This window comes from Hippocampus bargibanti, linkage group LG14 (assembly GCF_051943395.1).
Source record: "Hippocampus bargibanti isolate YZ-2025 linkage group LG14, ASM5194339v1, whole genome shotgun sequence".
Classification (NCBI taxonomy): domain Eukaryota; kingdom Metazoa; phylum Chordata; class Actinopteri; order Syngnathiformes; family Syngnathidae; genus Hippocampus; species Hippocampus bargibanti.
The window spans coordinates 11,677,087-11,702,985 of NC_142747.1; the positions used below are offsets into that span (position 1 = coordinate 11,677,087).

General features: G+C 40.1%; 1 protein-coding gene across 3 annotated transcripts in view; it reads left to right on the plus strand.

Annotated features, from left to right (window-relative positions):
• The window catches only part of pde2a (phosphodiesterase 2A), a 125,215-nt gene extending 99,642 nt beyond the window's left edge, over nt 1–25,573 (plus strand). For all 3 annotated transcript variants that reach the window (XM_089013519.1, XM_089013518.1, XM_089013520.1), the window contains 27 exons: nt 1,874–1,983; nt 3,114–3,169; nt 3,890–3,949; nt 4,155–4,311; nt 4,803–4,855; nt 6,497–6,571; nt 6,686–6,727; nt 6,989–7,057; nt 7,318–7,448; nt 11,261–11,372; nt 11,482–11,521; nt 12,905–12,968; nt 13,134–13,215; nt 13,721–13,895; nt 14,341–14,453; nt 16,222–16,299; nt 16,396–16,518; nt 16,625–16,695; nt 17,372–17,494; nt 17,587–17,674; nt 18,121–18,168; nt 18,708–18,782; nt 18,862–18,961; nt 19,565–19,677; nt 20,648–20,686; nt 20,878–20,984; nt 22,407–25,573. In XM_089013519.1, coding sequence (XP_088869645.1) covers nt 1,874–1,983; nt 3,114–3,169; nt 3,890–3,949; nt 4,155–4,311; nt 4,803–4,855; nt 6,497–6,571; nt 6,686–6,727; nt 6,989–7,057; nt 7,318–7,448; nt 11,261–11,372; nt 11,482–11,521; nt 12,905–12,968; nt 13,134–13,215; nt 13,721–13,895; nt 14,341–14,453; nt 16,222–16,299; nt 16,396–16,518; nt 16,625–16,695; nt 17,372–17,494; nt 17,587–17,674; nt 18,121–18,168; nt 18,708–18,782; nt 18,862–18,961; nt 19,565–19,677; nt 20,648–20,686; nt 20,878–20,984; nt 22,407–22,641 — 2,539 coding nt within the window. In that variant the 3' untranslated portion in view covers nt 22,642–25,573. The remainder of the gene's footprint in view (nt 1–1,873; nt 1,984–3,113; nt 3,170–3,889; nt 3,950–4,154; nt 4,312–4,802; nt 4,856–6,496; nt 6,572–6,685; nt 6,728–6,988; nt 7,058–7,317; nt 7,449–11,260; nt 11,373–11,481; nt 11,522–12,904; nt 12,969–13,133; nt 13,216–13,720; nt 13,896–14,340; nt 14,454–16,221; nt 16,300–16,395; nt 16,519–16,624; nt 16,696–17,371; nt 17,495–17,586; nt 17,675–18,120; nt 18,169–18,707; nt 18,783–18,861; nt 18,962–19,564; nt 19,678–20,647; nt 20,687–20,877; nt 20,985–22,406) is intronic.
• The last annotated feature ends 326 nt before the right edge of the window (nt 25,574–25,899 follow it).

The following is a 25,899-nucleotide window of genomic DNA, read 5'->3' on the forward strand; positions in this document are numbered from 1 at the left end:
GCACGACATCAAGATCAACTCCCTTTGTCACCGGTGTAACAATAATTATTTTTCTATGTAACACACCATCCTTTACTGAGCCCAGATAAATGGACATTTTAAAAGTCAATGCCCCATACACTTTTGATGCCTGGAGTAGAACGCAGACACTTTGAGAATGTAATGGATATTTTTTCTTTTTTGCCCTTTTCTGTGAGTCACCGCTGGAGATTTCGAGAGGTATGAAATGAAGCACAGAGGATGAATTTACTTGCGTGCATGAGTGGACCGACATTTTATTTTTATGTACACATATCCAGATTTGACAAGAAGTGAAGCACAAAAACACTTTTCCAACAAAAGCTTCATGTTCACATTAAAATTTGGCCTGTGAAGATTACGTCAATGCTCGTTGGAGGTGTAACCAATGTAGAAACAAGCGACGTTTCTCTTGGTGCCAAAACAAGGTGAGAGAAGATGGAAAATCAGAGCCAGTGGAAAAACATTGTCTATGCCCGAGATCAACATTGGGAGTGAAGAAAAAAAACACTGGTGTACAAAGAGACAGACACCAAACAGGTAGCTTGGGGGAAAAAGCTAGAACAAATCCTCAAGTTGTTCAGTGGATCTCAACATAAATGCTTTGAAAAATCAAACTGAGCGTTTGAGCTCGTGACATCTTTTGATGGGTGGATGGATGGATTGATTTGCCTTTATTAGTATCGCAGTGGAGAAATTTCATTTCACCGCAGCAAAGTGATGATAGGAATGAAAGTAGAAAAACAAAATACATGGGCTGCTGGAAAGGCAGCCACTCACGCGGCGCCGTCTTGAAGTCAAAAGAACAAAAAAAACTGAAATAAATAATATAACAACACAAAGACAATATGACAACACAAAGACACAGAGAGTCATTCATTCTTAAGCACTTTCTGTACCCTCTTTGTTACATGAAGCAGTTCTGGATTAAAGAGGAGAGGATCAAAGTGTCTTTCCACCAGTGGATCAGGGACATCATGGTGGAACGTGCACGTCGACTATAAGCTAAATGTTGAAAGCAAACAGCTGCAGCTGTAGCATCCATTGACGAAAAGAGATTGGCTCACATCTCCTGTCCTAAATAAATCCGCTTCTATTCCAAGCCGCAACAGTTCCACATACGCATCGGCGCTCTGCGCTGACGCTCCTTTTCTTCTTATCGCAGGCTCCTCAAGCCATGCATCCATCCAGCCACAGACTGTCCAACAGCACCGATCTTTCCGCTGAACAAAGCGGGGTTGTGAAGATGCTGTCCATTACAGGCGCAAAAAAGCACAATGGCCCCAGAGCTGTCCAGCAATGACAGTCGAATGGCAGCGACATTCCTCCCATTTAAAAACAGTACTGGCATATTCATGCTGCCGAAAAGGCGCAACCGCTCAGCACATTCTCATCCTTGATGAATGTCGTGGTCAAAAATGCTGAAAAACAATCCGTATCAATTCCACACCACGCACAACAACACAAAGTGACAAAAGAAAACACAAAACAAGACAAAAACAACGAAAAAGGCTCATGAGAGCACTTGCTGACGGCTGCCTACTTGGGCGCCATCTTGGACTCCTTGATGTCACACTTAAACCTTTTTTTTTTTTTATTGTACAGATATAAACGAATTAATCGTGTGGTTTTTGAAGGGAGTGTACTGTCATTTCTCCATAGATTTCTTCCATCAATCTTATATCATTTCACAAATGGGTCGCCAAAGCTTGTTTTTTTTTGTCTCTTTCTCTCCTGCAACCACCTTCAATGTGCCCTTGTTGTTCTTTGTCGATCTTTAGATCTGTGATTTTCACTCTGTCCACTGAGTTAACTGCATTTGTCCAACTTAAATCAAACGTGCTTGTCGTGACAGGAGTGTTGTGGATGAGCTGAAGCGATGTCAGTGTGCCGGCTTCCCCTCATCTGAACTTCCAGAAAAATACAGAATCTCTCTTGCAGCCCCACTTAAAACACACCAAAGAGGTATGTATTGATGTGGAATACTTTACATATTTATCAATGCAAGATTTATTCCAGAAGAGCTCAAAGTGCACAGGCATGTTTAAATTCAATTAGAAATGCCTCTTTCCTGTTGGTAAGGTAAAGGTTCACTCAAATTTAAAGAAAGCACATCATTGCTGGATGTTCTCTAAGGAAAATAAAGAGTGGTGGCAAGAAATATGCAAAGAACTTTGCACAATGTATGTACAAGGATGGATTTGATATATTCTCTGTAAAACAGGATTAGTGTTTTTTGTCCAAAGGGTTCCAGATGATTCAGGCGGACATTTTGATGAGTGTTAGCTTGTTTGAGGATGTGGGGACTCTTTTGTATGTAAGGATGTGGGAAGAAAAAAATGCATGTAACAATAAGAATAAAAGCATAAAAATGGTTATTTTATAATTCTTTGAATTATAAAATAATAAATCTAAAATAATCTAATCTTTATCCTAAAGTAGACATGACGCGCACCTTATTTTTTTTTGTTTTGTTTGATGTGATTAGGCGTTAGGGAACAGAAAACAATCAATACTTTGAAGCATTAAAATGAATTGATAAATAGCATGTCAACCCATGGCCCAAATCAAGAGAAGACAAAGACTGAATATATGTTTTTGTTTATTTATTTGTTTTTATTTTACTTATATGCTTCTGCTGGTGCTCTTTCCACAATGATGATAATTAGTGTTATGCAACGGTGTCTATTATGTCCTTGTTGAATTCATATTACTGTGCACACTCTATTCACACACGCGCACACACACACACGCATTAACACACACACATATACATATGCACGTGCACACACGAATACATATGCACACTGTAATATTTTAACCTAACAATTTTTAGTGTTGTAACCTAACAACACACACGCGCACACACAGGCACAGACACACGCACACTCACACACACACATGCACATACGTGTGCGCACACACGCACACAAAACAGGAAAGCCAAATTGGGTGAAAAGAAAAAGATTAAGAGTGAGGAAAGGCAAGGACATGGGAGGGAAATGAAAGGGCGCGTGGTAGAATGAATTTAAATTAAGGCCTTAAGATATCTTTTGTCTCTCCTGTCTTCTTTCCTTGCTTGCTCTTTCTTTCAGCTGTTGTTATTCCAATCTTGAACCAGGAGCGGACCAAGGCTATTGCTGTCTTACTGGTCAGTCCTTACACAAAGCCGCACACGGTGTGATGATTGCAGACCGTCAGTGCTTTGTCACAAGAGATGTAGAAAGAAATTTGCTCTAAAATGATGTTCCCAGTTTTTACTAAATCAGGGGTGCTCAATACGTCGATCGTGATCGACCATGACAAGATGATGTGACATTGTTATGAACTGACGCTATACAAATAAAAGTGATAAACGTCAGCCTATCAGCCGTCCCTTTACTTGATTGATACACCGGACAAGCAATCAGATGACATCTCATTAGGTACACTGTGCGTGCTCAACCAACGCACCTGAGCGTTGCAAAGTTAACAAGCAAGTCGTTAGTTACAGCCTAATTTTTCGCTCGGTTTTTGCCTCTTAAACATAAGAGGGCATAAAATGAGTGGGAGAGCTGGACGAGGTACGAATAAAAAACGTTTCACTTTCATACGGAATCGGAGGAGGAGTTTTTTTTCACGTGACATATTCAAAGTGCGTTTGTCTTGTCTGCCAATTATCAGAGTGAACCCGGGTAATTGCAAAAAATATACACAATTATGTTGTGTTGTGCAACATATGTGATAATACATCAACATAAATTGCAATAATCTGCAATATATTCCAAATTAAATCATTTTGTTTTTGTTTTTTCAAAAGGAGCTCCCATGCTGAAAAAGTGTGAGCACCGTTGGACTTGATGTTGTGTGTGGTTTTTTTTTTTTTTTGCAGGTGGGCTGTAGTGCTCTCTCAGATCAAGATGAAGTGCATCTTACTATGCTGGAAAAACATGTATGTTCATAACAGAATCATAACAGAATTAGCTCTTGATTTGACCTTTTTTTCCCCCATGTCGCATGTTCTGCATATAGATAAGCCTAAAACTTTCCTCAGAAAATTGATATCGCTCACATCGATCCTTGACTTGACTGACCTTTTGTATTCATGGAAAGCGTCTATGCTCATTTTTTTCCTTTTATTTTGTTTCCCATTCCAGGCCTCCGTAGCATGCGTCCGCGTCCAGCACGTTCAGGCGTCCTACCAGAGACCCCCACTCAGCCCCTCACCCATTCAGTCACACAATGCACTGCTGCACCTCAACGTCTCAGACCAGGACTATAGCGAGTTGGATCGCAACATCCTTCAACTTTGTGGTAAGTCAAAACACGCGTACACAAATAGTGAGGTGGGAAATGTTAATTGACTGTGAATGGGGAATGGACTGCTTGGTCAATGTTTATAACCTTACGCAAAATGGAGCTTGATAATGTTGCTACCGGATACACAAGGCGTATGTAAGCTTTATTTACTTGCTTCTAATTGTCAACAAATAAAAGTTGCCTTAGGGTCTCTCTGCCTCTGCCCGTCTCTGCATTTTGTCTCACCTCCTCTCTGTCAAACTTTCAGTTCATCCTTCCTTGCAGTCTTCACTTGTCTTGTCTTCATTATTCCAGTATCTGTTTGCTGGTTTGTGTTTACCGCTCCCTGACCTCTCTGTCACAAAGCGTTTCTCTGGGGATTGCTTTCAGTCTGCCCTGCGTACATGTTCTGCATCCCTACCTCGGACTTTTCTTTGTTTTTTTTTTTGTACCGTGGCTCCCTCTGTTTTACAGTCATCGCTCTTTCGCTCTGCTCTATCTTTTAGGTGAGCTTTATGACCTTGATGCAGCGTCTCTCCAGCTCAAAGTCATCAATTATGTAAGTGCTTGACATCAGTCATGGACTCCCACATGCATCCACACACTATAGATGCCAAACAGGAAAACCTTTCAAGGCACCACAATTTGTCACGATAACGCTTACAATGTTGGTGTTAACCTGCTGATCATATCCTCGCTTGCATATACGCGTAGTGAAAGAAAGAAACGTGATTGATTGGTGAACTGTAAGCTGTTAATTTAAATGAACTCCAAACATGGACTTTCAAGGAGGAACGGGAGGTGAAAGTCACATACAGACAGTCTAGACAGAGGTGTGCAGTTTTTCTGAAGAATACAGTCAGGTTTGGATCACCCGGTTGTTGTATATTTTTATTTTGTAATAAAATGGGCAAGCGATAACCCAGAAGAATATGACAAAGTAGTAGCAGAAAATGGGTGGAGATTGGGGTGTTTCTCATTGGATTAAAATATTTGGGAAAATGGGGCTTTCATATGCGGTTATGTACAATTGTGTGTCAATGGGGGATGAGGATGTTTGCTGTTGCTGGTTTTTAATCTCGTCCTGCAGCCATTTTGGTGCATTACAGTGTGAGTGTGAAGAAGCATTGCTATTTCGATACCAAAGCGTGTGGGTGGATGCACGCCCACAGAGCATGTGCACTCATGTACATGGGTATTCAAAATGATGTCCTGTCTGCAACCACTTTCGGCACATTTGTGTCATATTCGAAATGCCTGCACTGACTACACATTATTACACGGTAACTGGCAACAGGGTATTGCACCTTGTTACAATACCTGATAAGTATCAAATATTTTGACGGAACAAAGACGTGACCGCCCAGGTGTTTTTGCTGACACTGTCGGATGTTTTTTAATTGCGTCATACAAAGTGCTGTTAAATTAACAGCTCTTGTCTAGCATGATTATCTCCATAAAGGCCGAATCTCCCGTCAGTAGTTCATTAAGAGCTCAAGCTACCGTATTTTCCGCACAATAAGGTGCACCTAAATGCCTTCATTTTTTTTCAAACGCTGACCATGAGCCTTATAATCCGGTGCGCCTTATATGAGGAAATGTTTTGAATTTCCATACTTTCTGGAGTAGAAGGTGCACCCCAAATGAATGGTGTATTCTCAAACCTTTTCCATATATAAGGCGCACCAGACTATAAGGCACACCTTCAATGAATGAAAAAGGTTTTCCAAATATAATATATAAATATATAAAAGTTTTCCAAATATAAGGATGACCTGATTATAAGGCATGACAATAGAGGTTGGGGTTACACACGACTTCTTCGACAGGGCAAAATGGAGTCATGGCTGTTGACAAGCATTGCGAGACCCGGCTCAATATTACTTCACATACATGTATAAGGCGCACCCGCATATAAGGTGCATCTATTTAAAGAAAATGCTGGCTTTTGGGTGCACCTTATACACCGGAAAATATGGTACGTCATTCATTGAAGGTGCACCTTATAGTCAGGAAAACACGGTACCCAAAACCTTCTTCATTCAGCTAACCAAATGACATTTAGTGGAACAGGAAAAACAATCAGACACTAATGAATTGAACGCGATCTTGTATTTTATATTTTGTAAGTCTACCAAACACATTGCCGTGCTATTTCTTATCAATATTTTCATGTGTGTTTGTATTCGTTTCCACATAGCTGCAAGAGCAGACTCGATCACAGTGTTGTTGTCTGCTATTAGTGTCTGAAGACAACCACCAGCTTTTCTGCCAGGTACATTCAAAAGCCAAAATGTGCAATGTCGCCACTACCCCACTGCGATTAGCCCAAATCGTTTTTATTGAATTCCTCTTATGTCTTGTGACCGCATACATCTGTGACCTTTAGGTAGTCGGAGACAAAGTTCTGGAGGAGGAGATCAGTTTCTCGGTGAGAACCACAATCATGTTTGCCACTTAGTGAAGTCTTGTGTCGTCTAGAAACATTACACGATTGAAATAGAGAGCTACATGTTACTCATAGTATCAAAAGTGCATTACATTATGACTGATTTTGTAAAAACAGGTTGATGTTGGTGCCCAACCCCTTTTGTGTAATATTGACAATGCAACATTTCTTTGGACTCCATGCCAAATTATTGAACGGAATTGCTAACCTTTCATTTTCATTCATTTTCTATCTTGTGTACAGTTGATGTTTGGACGTTTTGGTCAGGTTGTAGAGAAGAAAAAGTCAATAACTCTTCAAGACATCAGTGCTGTAAGTTAAATCTTCTCATTTCACACAATGGGGAGGAAAAAAAACTTTTTTAGTTGCACGTGATTAAAATGTGGTAAACTGATGTCGTTTTCAGAATTTTTTTCCCTCACAAAAGGAAGTTTCATACATTTTAATCACGTACAACGGTGTACATATCTGAATGAAGTCAATCCAAAGTATCCAAGCATTTTTTTCAGTCTCATCTCTCAGTTTCCGTGTTGATTGTGTGTTCACACTGAGCCAATCTCCCTGCCCATCAGGAGGAGCGCAGGCAGCTGTGCAGTATGTTGGCCTGTGAGATCTCCTCCCTGCTGTGTGTCCCAGTTGTGAGCAGGGCTACGGGCCAAGTGGTGGCTCTGGCATGCGCATTCAACAAGCAGGGTGGACAGAGGTATGTTTGAGTCATTCAAGGTAAAATTACTCTGTGTGATTCTTATGCAGTCATTCAAATTTGTGCGTTGTGAAATAATGCTAATTTGGCAGTGGCCTACGTGAAGGGTTGCCTTATAATAATAATAATAATAATAATAATAATAATAATAATAATAATAATAATAATAATAATAATAATAATAATAAATTGTATTCATAAGCGCCTTTCAAAGCTCTCAAGGACCCTTAAAACCTACGGAGCGCATATGAAAATGTGTTTTGTCCGTTATTGGTGCTATTATTATTTTATTACCATATCCGGTGTATAAGGCGCACCCAAAAGCCTTAATTTTCTTCAAAAGATGACCCTGCGCCTTATACGCAGGTGCACAACAGGTCTCGCAACTCCTGTCAGCAGCCACGACTCCAATTTCCCCCTGTAGAAGTCGTGTGAAACCCTAGCTTCGACTGTAGCGCCTGATAACGTCATGTGCCTTATATATGGATAACTTTGATATACTGTATTAATATATTATATTTGGAAAACATTTTTCCTTCATTGAAGGTGTGCCTTATACATAGAAAAAAGTTTGAAAATACACCATTCGTTGGGGGTGTGCCTAATACTCTGGTGCGCCTCACTGGAAAATACGGTATATATATTATATATTTGTATATATTTATTTTTTTTATATATTTCTATACATGTCTATCCATTTTATATATTCTATTCTATTCTATTCTATTCTATTCTATTCTATTATTTTGACTTAAAGATGGTGAAAGTTGCTGCCTTTACAGCTGCTTCTATATTTTGTTCCTTTCCTTTCCTCTTCCTTTCATAACTTTACTGCTGTGACTTGTGAATTTCTCCATTTCGAGACCAATAAAGGTTATCTAATCAAAAATCTAATCTATTTGAACACATACACAAGAGGCATTATACAGCTGGACGCACGCATGATTCAAATGCACGCTCACGTAAACAATACAATAGGTAGCATCCATGCACGCTAGCGTATGTTCTTAAAAAGGCGGCGGGCATCCAGTATTACTGAGGTGTTAAACTATATATATATATATATATATATATATATATATATAGTTTAATATGGATATGGATTTTTTTTTCACTCCTCACAATCAAATTCATCCCAGTCTTGACCTTCTGGCTCTAAAATGAACAGTTCACGTACACAAACACACCAGGTTTCCTGTCAAAGTCCATCCTGTTAGCGCGCTGCTTCTCAGAAATGCGTAAGCTCGCACATCAGTGCAAGCAGACATGTACACCCAACCATTCGGAACCAGAGCTGTGATCCCAATTGCTCTCATGCAACTCCCAACTTCACTATGGCCCTTTTCGTCCATTACCACGGAAACCAAGCACAACATTAAAAGTCGACTTTACGACCCCCCCCCCCCCCCCCCCCATCGCGCATGTCGCTACCGTGCTTGTGCCCTTCTTTTCGACAGTATGATTTACCGGGGCTGTTGTATTTCAAAATGCTAAGTATGCTCACACCTCAAACCATTCACCCAAATCTCCGAAAGGAATTTGCCCATTTAGAAACTTTTACCGAATTTTCCACCTTACTGCGATGGCAAAAAGATCAATCATTCTTCCAATTGATCTTTTCACTGCTTTTTCTATTAATCCCCCGAACCAGCAGGATACACTGCACAGGCCACATCAATCGACTGTGTCCAGCTGCGGGCGATATGTCAGCTCGCTTCTTGTGTGCGTATGTATAATTGGCAGGAATGTGACCTCTCCCCAGCTTTGTCTGCCATCTATATCGATATCTTCGGGTCTCTGTATCTTCTTCCTGCACATCCAACATCACGTATACGTGCACTTGTGTACAGCGCTTATCTTTTGTAAGCACCCTTGCTCTGCAGCCTCCACTAGATGGAGGGGGGTGGTGGGGGAGGTTATATCTTTTGCTTTCTTGGTAGCTCATTACTATAGTAACAGCCGCAGGATTGTGGCAGTAACCGCACTCACAGGATATCGCTTATCATGTTCAAGTCCGCAGGGAGGTGGAGTCCATCCCAGCTGACTCCACATGAAAAACGGGCGACACGTTTGACTGGTGGTCGCCACATATGCAGACGGACAACATTTCACAATGAAGGTGTCGGCACCAAAGCCAGGGACACTTGGCCTTGTTTTGTCTGCTCAATCTTTCAGTTAGATTTAGACACCCTCAAACAAATTAGTTGATACATTTTGGCAATACTGGACTGTCATCTTCTTGTGTTTTTAGCTTTGTAATTGGTGTTTAGTCATCACAAAGATGATTCACTCCATTATAAAAAGCCAACGGGGCCGATGCAGCAGGCTTCTATCTCCAACTGTACTTTGTATGATCTCTGCGTGCCATTTTCTTTGTGCCCAACTTCCGTTTCTGGTCTTTGGAAGCGGTGTCACACCGTCCTATAAACCTATTTCGAGGTAAAATCCTTCATGGGAAAAATCAAGCCGAAAAGGTTTTTTTGAAAGGAAATCAAAAAAAAAAAAGAAAAAAGGAGAGAAACTGGTGTTCTATTGAACATCAGTCACAGAGGGCTATAGTGGGAGTGAACTTGATTGGAGGCCTGTTCGAGGCTGGATATGATTCCTGCCTCCTTTGCAGGTTTCCCACAAGGTTCAGTCAGCCAAGGGCAAGAGAGCCCTGGAGCTATTGTTTGAATGGCACATTTGCCCGTTAATGTTCCACTGCCCTCTCTTGACAGGAAGCGACAACTGCAAGCAATGATCTCAGAAGTCACAATCTGTTAGCAAAATTGACTGTTAAACGTTACGACATGATCAGATATTAAATTAGATGAGTAAGGAAGGTGAAATATTTCAATTGGAATTTGTATCAAATTATGTCTTGGGAAATATTTTCTCCTGTGCCGCCTTCTCTGCTGGCCTAAAATATCAGAATCACGGACTGATGTAAATTATATTTTGTCCATGAATTTTTATTAAATAATTCAAACTGTGATTGGCTAGTCACATGATTGGCTAGTTACTAGCAATCATAGTATCACAAGCCTCTAGTGATAAGAGCATACTGACCAGAGCTAGCACACTGTATACGTAGCGAGCTGCATAAACAAATACATTTTTGTGTTGATTTAATAGCGGTTTTTTTCAACCCACAATGGCTGAAGGAGGAGAAGAAATGGATTTGGTTGCAGATTTACTGTTACTTTCATTTTCAAGATGGACTTTTCAAGAATAGATTAACATCATTAAGGTTGGACAGCTCCAAAGCTAGCAAATATAGCAAATAATATTGTAATTCTATGAGGCTATCGTGAATCCGCACGTTCATAGTAAAAATTCGAACGGTTTAATGTATTTCTTAAGTTTCTTCTAGTCACAAGTTATTTCCAGGCCAACGGCACCCACTGGTGGATGTGTAGTAATATCACACCACATTCACATCTGATTGCTTCAGACATAGCATTACTGAAGGCCTAGGAGTGACATGTACGAGCCGCCACTGATATCAACATATATATTTCGGAAACGTATTGAGAAGGTAGTATCGAAACGAGTATTGTTGGTGTTGGTAGTATTGACGACGATACTAGTGCAGCGTGTTCTACCGGAAACAAATTCCTTGTGTGTTCTACATACTTGGCAATAAAGATGATTCTGATTCTGATTCTGAAACACTGAGAACGGATATGTTTCACTGAGAACTACTACGTGTCACTGAGAACTGTGATTTTTCATAGTTGTTTTGTTTCATTCAACTCTGAGTCCTTGATCCTCTTTATTTGGCTGTAGTAAAATGTAATTCCAAGAACAGAATCACCTGTTCCCCACAGACACACGGAGGCCGATGAACACGCCATCCAGCACTGTTTCTGTTACACTTCAACGGTCCTTACCTCAACGTTGGCCTTCCAGAAGGAACAGAAGCTGAAAGTAGAGTGTCAGGTAATTTGCCGATACATGTCCGCAAACACCCATTCAGTTTGCATGCTTTCATATAACATGAGCGTTCCATCCAAGAAGCTTCTTTATGTACACTTTTTAATCCACATAGGCACTCTTGCAAGTGGCCAAGAACCTCTTCACACACTTGGGTATGATGTTCTGTCTCCCTGTCAGTATCTTGTATGAGGTGTTTATTGTTTTTTGCCTGCTATGTAATGTGCTGTATTTAAAGGACAACCGACGTCACCGGACAAGTTGTGTCCATAATTTGTAAAATGGATTCAAGTGACTTCTACTGAGCGTATTTTACAATGATTCCACCGCATATAGCTATATTTTACGTTTTAAGACTCGCGCTGAATATTCCGGAAGTCTTGTTTTTGAGTTGGTGACGAGTCCTCACTCTACGTCACTGAAGGAACGCCCCTGACTGAGAAACGACATACATTGCATCACGTCAATGCATTTTGCGGTACTTTGGTTGGTCTGAAAACTTCGTGTTGATCCGTGTTGATGGCAAAATTAGAAGGAAAACACATAAATAACAAGATGGTGAATCCTTGTGTGTGGCACCGAGCATCTATTTGATATTCACTGACAAAAATTTCAAGGAATTAATCAGCCCGTTTCCACTGAGCTTTCGACTGAGCTTTGTCGCCCTCTTCTGCCTCTTTTCGGTGCTACATTTCCTTCCCCAGATGACACACATTCGGTGCTACATTTCCCCCCTCAAAATGACACGGAATAAATTCTTTAATCGATCGTAAACATGGATGCTTTCCTCTTCAGAACTATTTGAATCATATTCATAACTGGATGAGTAACAAGAAAGCCTTCTGAAACTCGCCACTTCCGGTTTCAAATTTTAGACACTTTAAGTCAATTTTATTGGTGTTTTGCATTTGACTAAAATATCATTTTGCGTGTTTTGGGTATTTTAGCTGCTATAAAAGGTTTTTCTGATGTCAGTTAGGAAACAAAAAAGTGACGTCGGTTGTCCTTTACGTGATGGCTAATGAAACATGTAGCGGATGTAATATCAAAAACATCAAAGGCGTTTAGACCCCGAGCTATGAAATAACAACGGAATTTAAAAGTGAAGGCTTGTCTTCAACAGTCGCCCCCCTCGGTGCAATTAGTCTTTGCTGAGACATTGTGACTGCTGCTCGAACAGATTAATAATAATAATACATTGTATTTCAAGCGCCTCTCAAAACACCCGAGGACACTTTACAATAAAAACAATAAAACAAAGCACATAACAATAAAACCATAGGTAAAATGATACATAATAAAATAGCAGATAGAACTAGACATTGAAAGCAATTTTAAACAACAAGATTAGAACAATCTGTGTGTGGAACAATTAGCACCTCTTTGGATAGAGCACCGTGAACAATAAATCTTTTATCTGATTGTATAACAGAATCACTGTTGCTTACGCTTCTATCTGTCTTTATCTATCTAGTCCTTTAACTACAGTAATTTCCCCGCCCATTTTATTTTTATTCTCGTCTCTTTTATGCTTTCAGATGATGTGTCCGTGCTACTACAGGAAATTATAGTGGAGGCCAGGAACCTCAGTGGCGCAGAGATGTAAGTCAGCTTGTGAGGGTGGAGTGTGAATGTCTTCATTTCCCTTTGCAAAACGTTATCTTGACTCTTTGAATGAGAGTTCACGGTGGAAATGAATGTCATTTGGACAGCTGTCACGCAATATGCTGGTTGTCTTTCTCTAAACGTTTCACTGTGTCTTTTCAGCTGTTCTGTGTTCCTGCTGGATCGCCACAGCCACGAGTTAGTGGCTAAGGTGTTTGACGGTGGTGTGGTTAGTGATGAGGAGGTATGTCGACAATCTGCTACCATTTTCAAATTCGCAGTTACAGTACACTGTTTGCTTGTTTGTTTGTTTGTTTGTTTGTTTGTTTGTTTGTTTGTTTGTTTGTTTTTTTGGGGGGGCAGGGCTCAAAATCACAGATTTTTTTTATTCTCTTATTCAGATTAAATGTGACTTCAGCATTTAACCCAATTTACACAAGTCATAGAAATATGGCCACAAAGGATCACCCCACATTTATTTAGTTGTCAGCTTTCAAAACTTTTTGACACCATCAATCTGACCTATTACGTGCTCTATTTCATGTGCAATTACGCTCAGGGGGGGGAGGGAGATGAGATCTTGATACACAAGACTTGACAGGCGTCGTGTTAATGATCAAGACACCACTTTCATTGTGTTGGTGCTTGCTGACAGCGGCAGACGTGTTGGATCTTGTTACTACAATGGAAAGAAGAAATGCAACACAAACGTATGTGTCAATTCCTAATCTGTTTGTCCATGTGTGCAGAAAGAATTCCGTATCCCAGCAGATCAAGGGATCGCAGGTCATGTGGCGACCACGGGTCAAATTCTGAACATTAAGGATGCCTACTCCCATCCTCTTTTCTACCGCGGTGTGGACGACAGTACCGGTTTCAGAACTCGCAACATCCTCTGCTTCCCCATCAAAGATGAGACCAACGGTAAAATCAAAGATAGCGGTGGTACACCGTGTCGCTCCATTCTACCGGGGGTAGAATATCAAAATATTTCAGACAAGATGTACATTATGTGTTATCTTTTTATGGCCTTTCATCTTCCTTACGTAACTTTGCTGCTGTGAATTGTGAGACTAATGAAATTTAATTTAAAATAATCTAAATTAATCTAATCTCATCTAGCGACACTATAACAGTTTCTATGCTTCTACAACGTTTGACAAGATTTTAGGTACGTGAGCAGTTTCCCTGCGTTGTTGGGGGATACGCTGCAAGGGCGTTGCTGTCTCTGCCACTCTCGTGTTCTTCCTTGGATTGGATTGGATATGCCTTTATTAGTCTCATAGTGGAGAAATTTACATTTCACAGCCTTTCCTTCTATATTCATCTTCATTATTTGACTTTAGTAATCCACGTTGATATTCCCCAGAGGTGATCGGGGTTGCTGAGTTGGTGAATAAAATGAACGGGCCGTGGTTCAACCGCTTTGATGAGGATCTGGCTACAGCGTTTTCCATCTACTGTGGTATCAGTATTGCACATGTAAGTCTCTTCTCAGCCGGCCATCTATTTACATAACCGTTAGTGGGATTTGGATTTATCTTATTTCAAATCGCTGATATCCTCTGATTGATTGGGTGATTAAGGAAATAATTTGGCCGTATTTACAGCTTCACCTTAATCATGGCTGTAAATTACATTGTGCACCCGAGAACATCAATGTTGTCTGACAAGTGTGTATCAGCTGCGAGAGAATAAAAAATGTGAGTGGAGTCAGAGTACAGAGAGAAAGAAGGTCTCGAGAGAAATTGGAGGACATTCCTGTATGTGATAGAAGCAAGCTGCTTTATGTTGTAGTGCAGAGGCTTTGTGGCAACTGCCCCGAGCCCAATCAACAAAAAATGATGTTGCTGACGAATATTATGTTGAAATGGTGTTTGGAATAGGAAAGATTATGACAGAAAGGCTACTTGGGCGACAAATTGAAAATATGTTGGTTTTTTTTGTTTTTGTTTCTTTAAGAGAACACTTGTTGCATTGCCCCAATTCAATCAAATTCTAACGCACAACCTTTAAGACGGATGTGCGAAACAATCAGCTACTATGCAAGCATGAATTAGTTAAAACTGAATGTATTTCACCCGTTCAATTGGACAAGTGAAATTCCTTTAGTCACAGTTTCGGATTAATTTTTTAAAATAGTGTTCCACAAAACTCACATTTATTGAGATTAAGCTGTATATATTTATAGTTTTTTTTTTTTGTCATGACGAAAGCACCTTTTTACACCATTGGCTTTTAATCTTGTAAAAATGGATTTACTCGTTCCACCCTAAAATAAAACGTTTCCAGCATGTGACTTTTCATGATTGCAGATATTTGATAGTTTGTCAAACTGTACGATTTATTTTGTTTGACAAATGGTCCCCCCTACAGTCAATTAATTGAACAATTTAAAATTTTACACGATTACTCGTCAAAAGCTACCACGCTGAGGACTGCGCCGACTATGTAAGCAGCCTGCAATTTGGGTTTGAAAAGTTGGATTTAGTCATGTAACTGTAAGATGGGCTTTGTTTACTATGACTTTTGCATTTGGCACTTGAAGGAAGAGAGGGGTAAAAAAAACATTACATGAATGGGGAGACGAAAAAAAAGAGTCAGCAAAAAAAATGAATCAATTTTCCTCAATTGTGGGATGGTTTGAGATAGAGGAAAAACCCATCAGGACGAAGCGTACATTTAAAAACACAGAACAACAATTCCCAAGACTTAACATGAAAGCCGTACAGTAAAGACTTTTGACATTGTATCTGCGGCTGCAAAGGCAAGCGCTTATCAGTCGCAGGCTTTCGGGAGTAAGGAAAGGAAAATAGGGAGGTAGGACTCGCGTCTGTGTTTTTTCCCCATCCAGGGGAAATCCAGATAACAGCCATTTTTGGTACAAGGTCTCAACAATTTCAGACAGCCTTGAATGTCTATCAGCATGTGAATTTCCGTGGCGTCAATCTGCCAAAAATCTTCATTCGGTCAATCAATTTTCCAGGATGGTACGACTACTTTTCCATTTTGTGAAGCAAATCCACGCCATATCTACTTTGCGATTGGGTTCGGTCAACGCATGAGTCTGAGTGTTCATCACCAGTAGCATATTCCCAAAGGGGCTCCCCATCGCCTGTAAAAAAACAAACTTGGAGTCTACGAAACATATTTTCGGATCTTGTGGAATAGTGGTGGTCAACTTTATTGTTGTGATATGTATTATTATTTATTTCTAGGCAATTTATACAACTGTTTGCTGTGTTCTTAGTCTTTGCTGTACAAGAAGGTTCACGAAGCTCAATTCAGATCTCACCTGGCCAATGAAATGATGAAGTACCACATGAAGGTAAATTTTAACTGCACGGCTCGAACTCGCTCACGGGGACTTGGTTTGAATCGTGGTTATTTGTACACCGCATCATTCGGTATGTGTATGCAACAGCTTTCAGAGGACGAGGTGTGTAAACTGCTGGTAGTAGGGATCGAGCCGGTCAAGAAGATCCACCCATGCTTTGCTGAGTTCACCTACACCCCACGCTCGCTACCTGATGAGACTACACCTATGGTAAGCCGAGGGAGGATTGGACTTGAAGAGCAATAGGCTGTACGAGGCAAGATGTTTGGAAGAAGTGGAAGGGATGAGTGACTCATTTTCTCGTGTGTGTCTGCAGTGTGTCCTCAGCATGTTTGAAGACATGGGTTTCATCAACACATACAAGATCGACCGTCAGACTCTTGCCAGGTCTGATATTCTCAACAGTCCAAATGCAGTACATTTTTATTGACGTGCTTTTTTGATCATTTTTCACCAAACAATTATGTATTTTTGTTATAATTCTTTTATTATACCTGACACAGGTTTAAAGCTTGTAAATCAAATCATTCACTGCCAGACAATGTGCAAATATGTGTCCACTCCAGTGCCAGGGTTTTTGTCATTTTCACTCAAATTTCAGAATATTGAGTTTTAGGACAACATAAACATTCAATGCAGCATAAGAAACCTTACATTGTCTTCTTTCATCAGAAAAAAATATTTAATTCCTAAGTTATGAGTCTGGAGTTATCTAAACTTAAAATGGGGGCAGCTGTCCAAAAGGCAAATGCTGCCCCGTCGTGGAAGGAAAAAAAAAATTGCCAGAGGTCTGACCAGCACTTTAGACAAACCAAAACCCGAACAAATTCGGAAATGGTGCTCCACGTCATATTTTCAATTCCCAAATAAATTCCGGAATGGCAGTGAATGAGTTAAGTTGTGGAATTTTGCAAGGGGGCTATTTTTTATCATTAGATTTATTTGTTTGACATATGTCCTACATCAACTATGAGGAAAAAAAACTGCACTTTTTAAGATACTTTTTAATCCTAAATGTAGCTCAACACTGAACATTTGAACTCTGTTTTACCCCTTTGGATAGGTTTTGTCTAATGGTCAAAAAAGGCTACAGGGACCCGCCATATCACAACTGGATGCATGCATTCTCCGTTTCCCACTTCTGCTACCTACTCTGTAAAAATTTGGGCCTGTCCAACTACCTCGAGTGAGTCTCTAACCCCGATCACGGATAAATCTTGACAGTGACGCCACTCGTTGCCTGTGGTGAATAATCTATTGACTCCGCTCTCTTTTTAGGGATATAGAGATTCTAGCTCTCTTTGTCTCCTGTCTGTGCCATGACCTGGACCACCGCGGCACCAACAATTCATTTCAAGTGGCCTCGGTGAGAACATACGAGGATTTCTTGTAAAACTACCGATGCGGTGACGCACGCGGTGGCTTAAAAGGAGGAGTTGGCCTCCTGAGCATCAGTCATAGAATGACGTTTTGTAATGCAACTCAACTTGAAGGCTAAGAGTGGGAGTAGAAATAACAACAACAATAACAATTTGTGAGCGGTTTCCCGTGGGATTGTGTCTCACCTCCAAAATGTCATTGGGACTGGAAAGCATGTTTGTCTGCTTCATTCACATCTTGTATGAACCCCTACTTCGCTCCACTCCATTCGTTTTTTTCAGATTCTTCAGAACAGAGGTTACAATGAAATGAGTGTTTTGTTTGTTTGTTTTTTTTTTTTGGGGTGGGGGGGGTTGCTCTCGTTGATTTTCAATCAATGAAACGTTTGAGGTGAAAGGCTGTGTTTCATTTCTTGACTGCCTCTACTTTCAGCAATCTGTGCTGGCTGCTCTCTATAGCTCAGAAGGATCCGTGATGGAGGTAAGCGTGCAGCAAGAGACACACAATATCTGGGATGTGTGATACGGTGCCATCTTGCAGGAGCATACATGCTGTCAATGCTATCCGCTAGTATTGGCTTCCGTTGCTGACAGTCTATCTTCAGAGAACATCTGAATTGGTCGTAAGGTGTTGTGAAAGGTGGAAATGGAACAGGAATTCAAGATTCAGATGAACTGGAAGAGACGAGACAAGGCATTTTGCTCTTTTTTAAAACAGTCCATGAATGTTGTATGATTTATTGTTTTTGTGATATTAACTGTTCTGTGATTTACAATAGTGTGCCTGCTATTTGACATATATTAGGATAATTTCCATCATTTGTGGTGGGTAAAATAAACACAATGTCAAACATAGTCAATTGACTGTGTTGTTATTTTGTATTTTCTGACACCTTGTGGTCAAAAACGACACTTTATACAGAAGTTTGTTTTTTCATTTTTCTCATTTATTAGTCATCACATTTTCATCTGACAGTCATCATCAGTCTCAATCATTTGTTTTTTTCCCCCTTCTGACAGAGACATCATTTTGCCCAGGCCATCGCCATTCTGAACACCCAAGGCTGCAACATTTTTGAGAAGTTTTCACGAAAGGTGCCATCTAAACAATTGCATTTACACGTATCTGTTGGCCATTTTGTTAACTTGGTGTGTCATCTTTTGTTGACATTAGGATTACCAACGCATGCTGGATTTAATGAGGGAAATTATTCTGGCCACAGACCTGGCTCATCACCTTCGCATATTCAAAGACCTACAGAAGATGGCTGATGGTGGGTGTTATACAGCGGAGATGCGACATTATCACCATTTTTTACCTTTTAATTGTCACAGTGGTCCTGTTTTCCAAAACTGTGTCTGATTCATTAAAAAACATTCATAACCAGATCATCAATACATTTTGTAGTTAGTGTAAACTGTAGATGATTATTTTTGTACTTACATTACAACCCAAATTAGTGGAATCGTTACCATTCCAATGAATTTCTGCTTGAGGAGCCGGTAACTTACTGTATAATATAATTGGCTATTACCTCTTGACCAGTGGAGTGTTACGAGTGAATGCAATCAATTAAAAGTCATTCTGGCTGAATGTCGATAAAATGGAGCCTATTTTGACCTACTTTGATGATTCATGGACATGATTTTTTTTTTTAATGAGTGCCAGTCAGTCATGGATGCGCGCCAAGGAATACAGTTCCCATTCTGACATTTTTTAATGGACTCAGGTAACACTGGACAGTCCTGTCCTTCAAAAGTATCAGTGAGAAAAATTGAGTTGGCAATTTCCGAAATTCGCTGCATCTCATTTGAATGTTACATTTGTAATCACATGGCAACTTTGTGTGTGTGCGCGCGTGCATTGATGGCTTCAGATGGCTATGATTCAAAGTGCAGTACCCACCGCTCCATGTTACTGTGCCTGCTGATGACATCATGTGACCTGTCAGACCAAACTAAGGGCTGGAAAACCACACGCAAGATTGCGGTCAGTTCTTTTTTTCTTCCTCATTTGTAATTTGTGTACTGTATCGATGTAAAGCGTGTCTGCTTGTTGCTGTCTGTATGCTAGCACGATTGTAACAGCTAAAAATTTATAATTGCCCTTACAGGGGTTTTATGCTGCTTATTTTTTATTGTGGACATACAGTAGTCATTTATTTCAAGGGAATTGTATGATACGTTTATGCGATAATGTTTAATCTTCCTCTGCCCGGGTTTCAACACAAGTCTCTGACCCTGAATTCACAGACCTCAAACATTGGCTTTTATTATTATTATATTATGTGTGCGTTACTTGCGGGTTGAGTGAACGCTAGTGCGTCTGGCTGCCGCGGCTCACCCACAGAAACTTATCCTGTGACTGTAAAGTGTCATTGAGAGTTTTGAAAGGCGCTTATAAATGAAATTTATTGTTATTATGGTGAGTATAGTTTTTGCTTTTTTGAATGTTGCTGTGCCAATTACGATTTCGTAATCGGTACACACACATGTGTGTAATGTTGCTTGTTCTGTAGCCACAAAGGGACATATGTCTTCTTGTGCCGGTCCCAAGCCCGGATAAATACAGAGGGTTGTGTCAGGAAGGGCATCCGACGTAAAAGCTTGGCCAAAACTAACATGCGGATCAAACCTCGAAAGATCAAGGACACTGATTTGCTGTGGCGATCCCTTGAAGGGAAAAACCGAAAGGAAAAAAGAAGATTGTTATTATTATTATTTACTGTTTTGCCATAATACCTTCATCATTCAGTCGCTGTGGCGACCCCTTGAAGGGAAAAGCTGAAAGGAGAAGAAGAAGAAGATTCAGTCAACATAACTGATTCTAAAACATTGATTAAAATGATTGATTTGTATCCCGGTTCAATTAAAATAACTGATTTTAAAAGAGCAATCAAATATTTGATATGTAAAAGACACTGAATGAACAATGACACGTCATTCTCCTTTGTCTACAGGAACTTATCTATAAAGAGTTCTTCTCTCAAGGAGATCTGGTATGTGCAAAGAGACTGTAAAATAAGCAATTTAACATGTTTATCAAGTGTTTCTAAGATCTGCGATGGATACATGAAATCTTGTGTGTGTGTGTGTGTGTGTGTGTGTGTGTGTGTGTGTGTGTGTGTGTGTGTGTGTGTGTGTGTGTGTGTGTGCGTGTGCGTGCGTGCGTGCGTGCGTGCGTGTGTAGGAAAAAGCCATGGGGAACAGGCCCAGTGAGATGATGGACAGGGAAAAAGCATACATTCCAGAGCTACAGATCAGCTTTATGGAGCATATCGCCATGCCCATTTACAAGTATGTATCAAACAAAATGCTCTACCTGATCATGGTTCACCAAAACAAACTTTGTGGAGATGTATCAAATAATATTGATTAGCAATTGATTTTCGAGTTGTGCATTTGCAGCTAAATTGAGCCACTTTTTGGATTCTAATAAATTCATGAATGTCTTGATCAAACTGGCGTCGTTAATTAGACTAGTATTCTGCTTACTGATGACGGGAATGTAAGAGTACATCCAAAGGTTATCAAGAGAGTTGGTTGTGTACAAACAGGCATTTCTAGATCATAAATATTATGGGACATCAGTGAAACAAAATAAATTAAGTAGCACAAGGCATCTCCCTCCCCAGTACTAAGCGAGAGCCAAAAGTAAATTTGAACACAGTACGTCTGTGTAAGCTCTCAGTCGTACAGGAGTGGTCCATCGATGAGAAGGTTTCTTCAGCCGTCATCTGTACAAAAGTGAAGGTTTCGGACGTATCGCCTCCTATCCAAGAGACTTCGTTCGGTGACGAAGTCTCTTGGATAGGAGGCGAAACGTCCGAAACCTTCACTTTTGTACAGATGACGGCTGAAGAAACCTTCTCATCGTTTGAACACAGTAGCTCGTTTATTGCCAAATTTCTGGATAATTTCCTCAGGGGCCTAGCAGAAGGGACTGGAAAAGAGAATCAATGTTGGCTGTTGTCCAGCCACCATCTGCCAACACTTGAAGCATCTCTGCTTCATGATCAGATGGATTTTGTATTTCAATTTTGCTCCCCTCAAGTGGCCAGATAGGTTAATGGCAGGTGGCGCCATACCTTTTGACTGCAGTTAGTACAGCGCTCGTATATCCGGATTGATGGCCTCCAATACAGCAGATGTATCTGGAAAATACTTTAAAGTCAGTACAAAACTCATCATATTGTATCGTAAGTAAGCTGTGTAATGTTTTCCCCATTTCACGCAAACAAGCGCAGTGGTCAAAAGTAATGAAGTACATTTGTTACTGCGCTTAATTAAGGATATCATTCATTTTATTCACTTTTTTTGGTGGGTTTGACTATATTTTCCCAATATTTTAAAGTTGATATTGTACTTTCTTCTCCTTATTTGGTCAAAACAGGCAAAATGTTCCCCCTCCAAATCTGTGACTATGAGACCAGGAGTGGGTCGAGTGGCCAAAGGTCTACTCAGAGTCCTGTGACTGTTGTATAATGACTCAAGTCGAAGTAAAAAGTAGTCCTGCTATATATTGACAAAAAGAATTCCAAAAGAAAACCTACCCAAGTTCTATCTAGTGACTGACTTTGTTTTTTTTCCTGAATGTCTACATTTACATATTGGTAATCAGTATCACTGAAACCAAAACAGTCATATATTTTTGGTAAATTGGGGAGCGGTGGGGGTCATTTGCCTCTGAAACTGATATCTGAAATTGTGTTCTATTAGGCTGCTGTCTGAACTACTTCCCGGGGCCACTGAGCTCTACGAGAGGGTGGCGGCAAATCGAGAGCAGTGGACCAAAGTGTCCCATAAGTTCACCATCCGGGGGTTGCCAAGCAACAACAGCCTAGACTTCTTGGACCAGGAATATGAGTTACTACAGTCTCAGGGCGCTTTCGGGAATGACCACCTCTGCCTTAACGGCTGCCTGGACGATTGTGAAGGGGGGCACGGGCAGTGACATCAATAGCCCGTCTTCGGGCTCATGAAGATTTATTTGGTGGTTCGATAATGAGGCTGGGACACATTTTCATGGCCGAAGAAGGAACAGTCCCACTGTTACTTGTCTTAGCAGCCGTGCAGGACGGACAGGACATCATTTCCAACAAAATCCAACGAGATGAAGGAAGGATCTGAAACATCTGAAGGTGTTTTTCATGATCACACGCTTCATGTTGCTGGCGTCCGCAGCTCACGATCGCAAAAAGTGGTGCAGTGGAAAATGGACAACTGTAATAAGATATTTTACAAGTTCATATGTGCAGTTCTCCTGATTAAGATTGTACAAACACATTGACACACATGAACGTCTTGACAGAAACTTTTGGGGAGGGAGTGAAACGTTGTCATGTAAACATATTATAAAGTGCTTATAAAGTTCAGTGATATGTTCCATGATGTTGAATATTAATTTGAATAGCTGAGTGTTCTTTACACATAAGCAACTGCCATCAACTTAAGAATGCTTGCGATGTCTTATTCTCCTCTTCCATCAAAATGACAATGCAGTCCAGGTTTTCATCATAATATTTTTGTATTGAAAATTCAAATGAGGTCAGTCAGTCCCATCATTTCTGCATTCCCACAAAAATCTGCAAGGGCAATTTGTTTTGACTTTAGCCTGAAGCCTTTTGGGCAAAACAGTTTTGACAATCACTCTAATACATTAGATTAAAAATATATTCAAAACCACATCAGAACTAATGTAATTATTTTCAAGGCGGTAAATTCTTCCATCACTCACGTATCACCTTTTTTGTTCCGATCCTCACAGAACCACATGAGATGAAAGTGAAGCCCTTTAAACGATCCATCCTACCTGTTGTGTAAATGAGCCAGAGTTGAGTGTGCTCCACCAATTGTGTCATATGGATCTGCCTTATTGTGCATCGTTGCTGCCTTTCTTAGAGCTTATATACAACTGAAATAAAAGAGCCTGTTTATTATCGTGTATTTGTTATAGACATAGCTTGACCGTCAATGTGGTGACTGAAGAACCAGCTCAGACAAGGTATATTTGTGTAATAGACTTTGTGAAGACCTCGATTTTGTCATCTCACCCATTTGATTTTGAAATATGAAGCCATCATTTGGCAAGTCTCACTCGTCAGGTGTTGCTTGTGTGGCTAGAAAAAGGAATCAGCGATGTAGCCATCAATTTAATTATTCTCAAAAGAAAAGTTAGAACATTTTTTTTGTTTTTCTTTTGCCAGCTCTTAGATCGTGCCTCATTTATAAACGTTGGAGTCCTTTGTTAAACGTTGCACCACATTTACCTTGTTTTAAATAGGAAATGCTGCAGCTTTTGTGGAGCCAACCACTAAGTTACACAACATAGTCGAACGAAGAACAATGGATGTGGGCTGTGTCTGCCCGTGCGTGGATGGGAGAGAGTTCATGACCAAATGAGTGCATGAAAAGTTTGGCTGTGTGGGTAGCTGGGAAAAAAAGAGGTTTCAATTAAGATAGCGTGGCTTATTTGAAATGATATTGTTACGTATCTGGCAATGCCATTGGGGGTGGAGGAAAGTACAGAATATTACAATCAGGGTGTATATGTGTCCTGTTTTTGTCTCTCAATGTGTGTCATGGGCACTTATGTTGGTATATGTATTTTACTTACACAGCATGGCTTGAGTGTTTTCTACTCAAGTGCTTTAAAAGGGCATAGATTGATGTTTTTACAGTAACTCCCACTCAACATTTCTTTTACGTTGCTCCGTACCATTTCATTTTATTTGAAGCAACAACTGGCACGTTGCCTTTTTTCCACATGCAATTTGAAATGTCTCCCTGAGTGAAAATGTAAATTCTCCGGCCGCTCGTTAATTTATTTTCCTGGGATTGGAGCTCCCAGAGGCTTTCAAAATAAGGGTCACTGAAGTGTGACTGTTTTAATCCCGGAATGCCTCAGAAAGTTTCAATATTGAGTGGGTATCTGTCATTGTGTGATGCCTTTAGAGCACAGGTGTCAAAGTCAAGGCCCGCGGGCCAAATCCGGCCCGCCACATATTTTTTTTCGGCACGCGAAAGCAAATCAAACTTGTTAAATTCCAGGATGATTGCTAAAATCTGAGCCAAAATTTCATATTTTTGGATGTCAACCACAATAAAAGTCATTATTCTTGACTTCAGATTTGAAAACGAGTTATTCATTAATTTGCTGTGTGCTCTATATGTAATATTTGAAGGGATTTAAACATTCTAATGGGTTCCCCAAATTCATAACGGACCTCGAGAGGAAACCACAACTACAACGTGGCCCGCGGAAAAAATGACTTTGACACCCCTGCTTTAGAGAGTCTAAGCTATTTGGCCGGGTGAAGATTTGCTTCACAGTTAAAAATAAATGTATTCTCTTGTATATGTCAAATGGCTTTATTTTTCTGCTACATTATTGCAAGCTTTGAAATGTCCCCATCACAATGCAGTTAAAAAAAATAATATTCCTGTAAATAGGAAACATTGAAGAAAGGTAGGTTATGTTATCTGTCATTATCACCATGGGAAACATTTTCTCTGTAATTAAAATGTTTATTTTGCACACCCACACACGCACACACACATACACACCCGCCACCCGCCATGCCCCTAACTCCATCCCCTCACTATTCCAAACTGAATTTTCAAGAGATGTGAGAAAAAAATATATACTGTATTCTGGAGTTTTGATTGTGTCGCACAAACAGGAGCCAAATTAAACCTGATACTGTATAAAAGATGCTTTACTGGGTAATAGATAGTAATTGATTTTTTTTTGTTGTTTTGTTGAGTCTTGAGAGCTTGGGCTATGTCTTGACTTTCAATGAACAATGATGTATTTGGAAGGGGGTGAAGACAAATGGATGACTTGTTTGGTTCAATTTAGGAATAAATGTGATGAAAGCTGTCAACATTACTGACTAAATGTTTTGTGACTGGGAAGTCATACTGTATATTTAAATTACCTCATCATATTTATCTTACAAAATCAGAGGTCATTGATAATACAGTAGTTCAAGTTACTGTATAAAGGGAGAATAATAAGTACACCTTTATTTGTCCCAAAAATAAAGGTGTTAAAAAATAAAGATGGTTTTAAAAAACAAGGGTGTGTGTGTGTGTGTGTGTGTGTGTGTGTGTGTGTGTGTGTGTGTGTGTGTGTGTGTGTGTGTGTGTGTGTGTGTGTGTGTGTGTGTGTGTGCGCGCGTGCGTGCGTGCGTGCGAGTGACAATTTTGA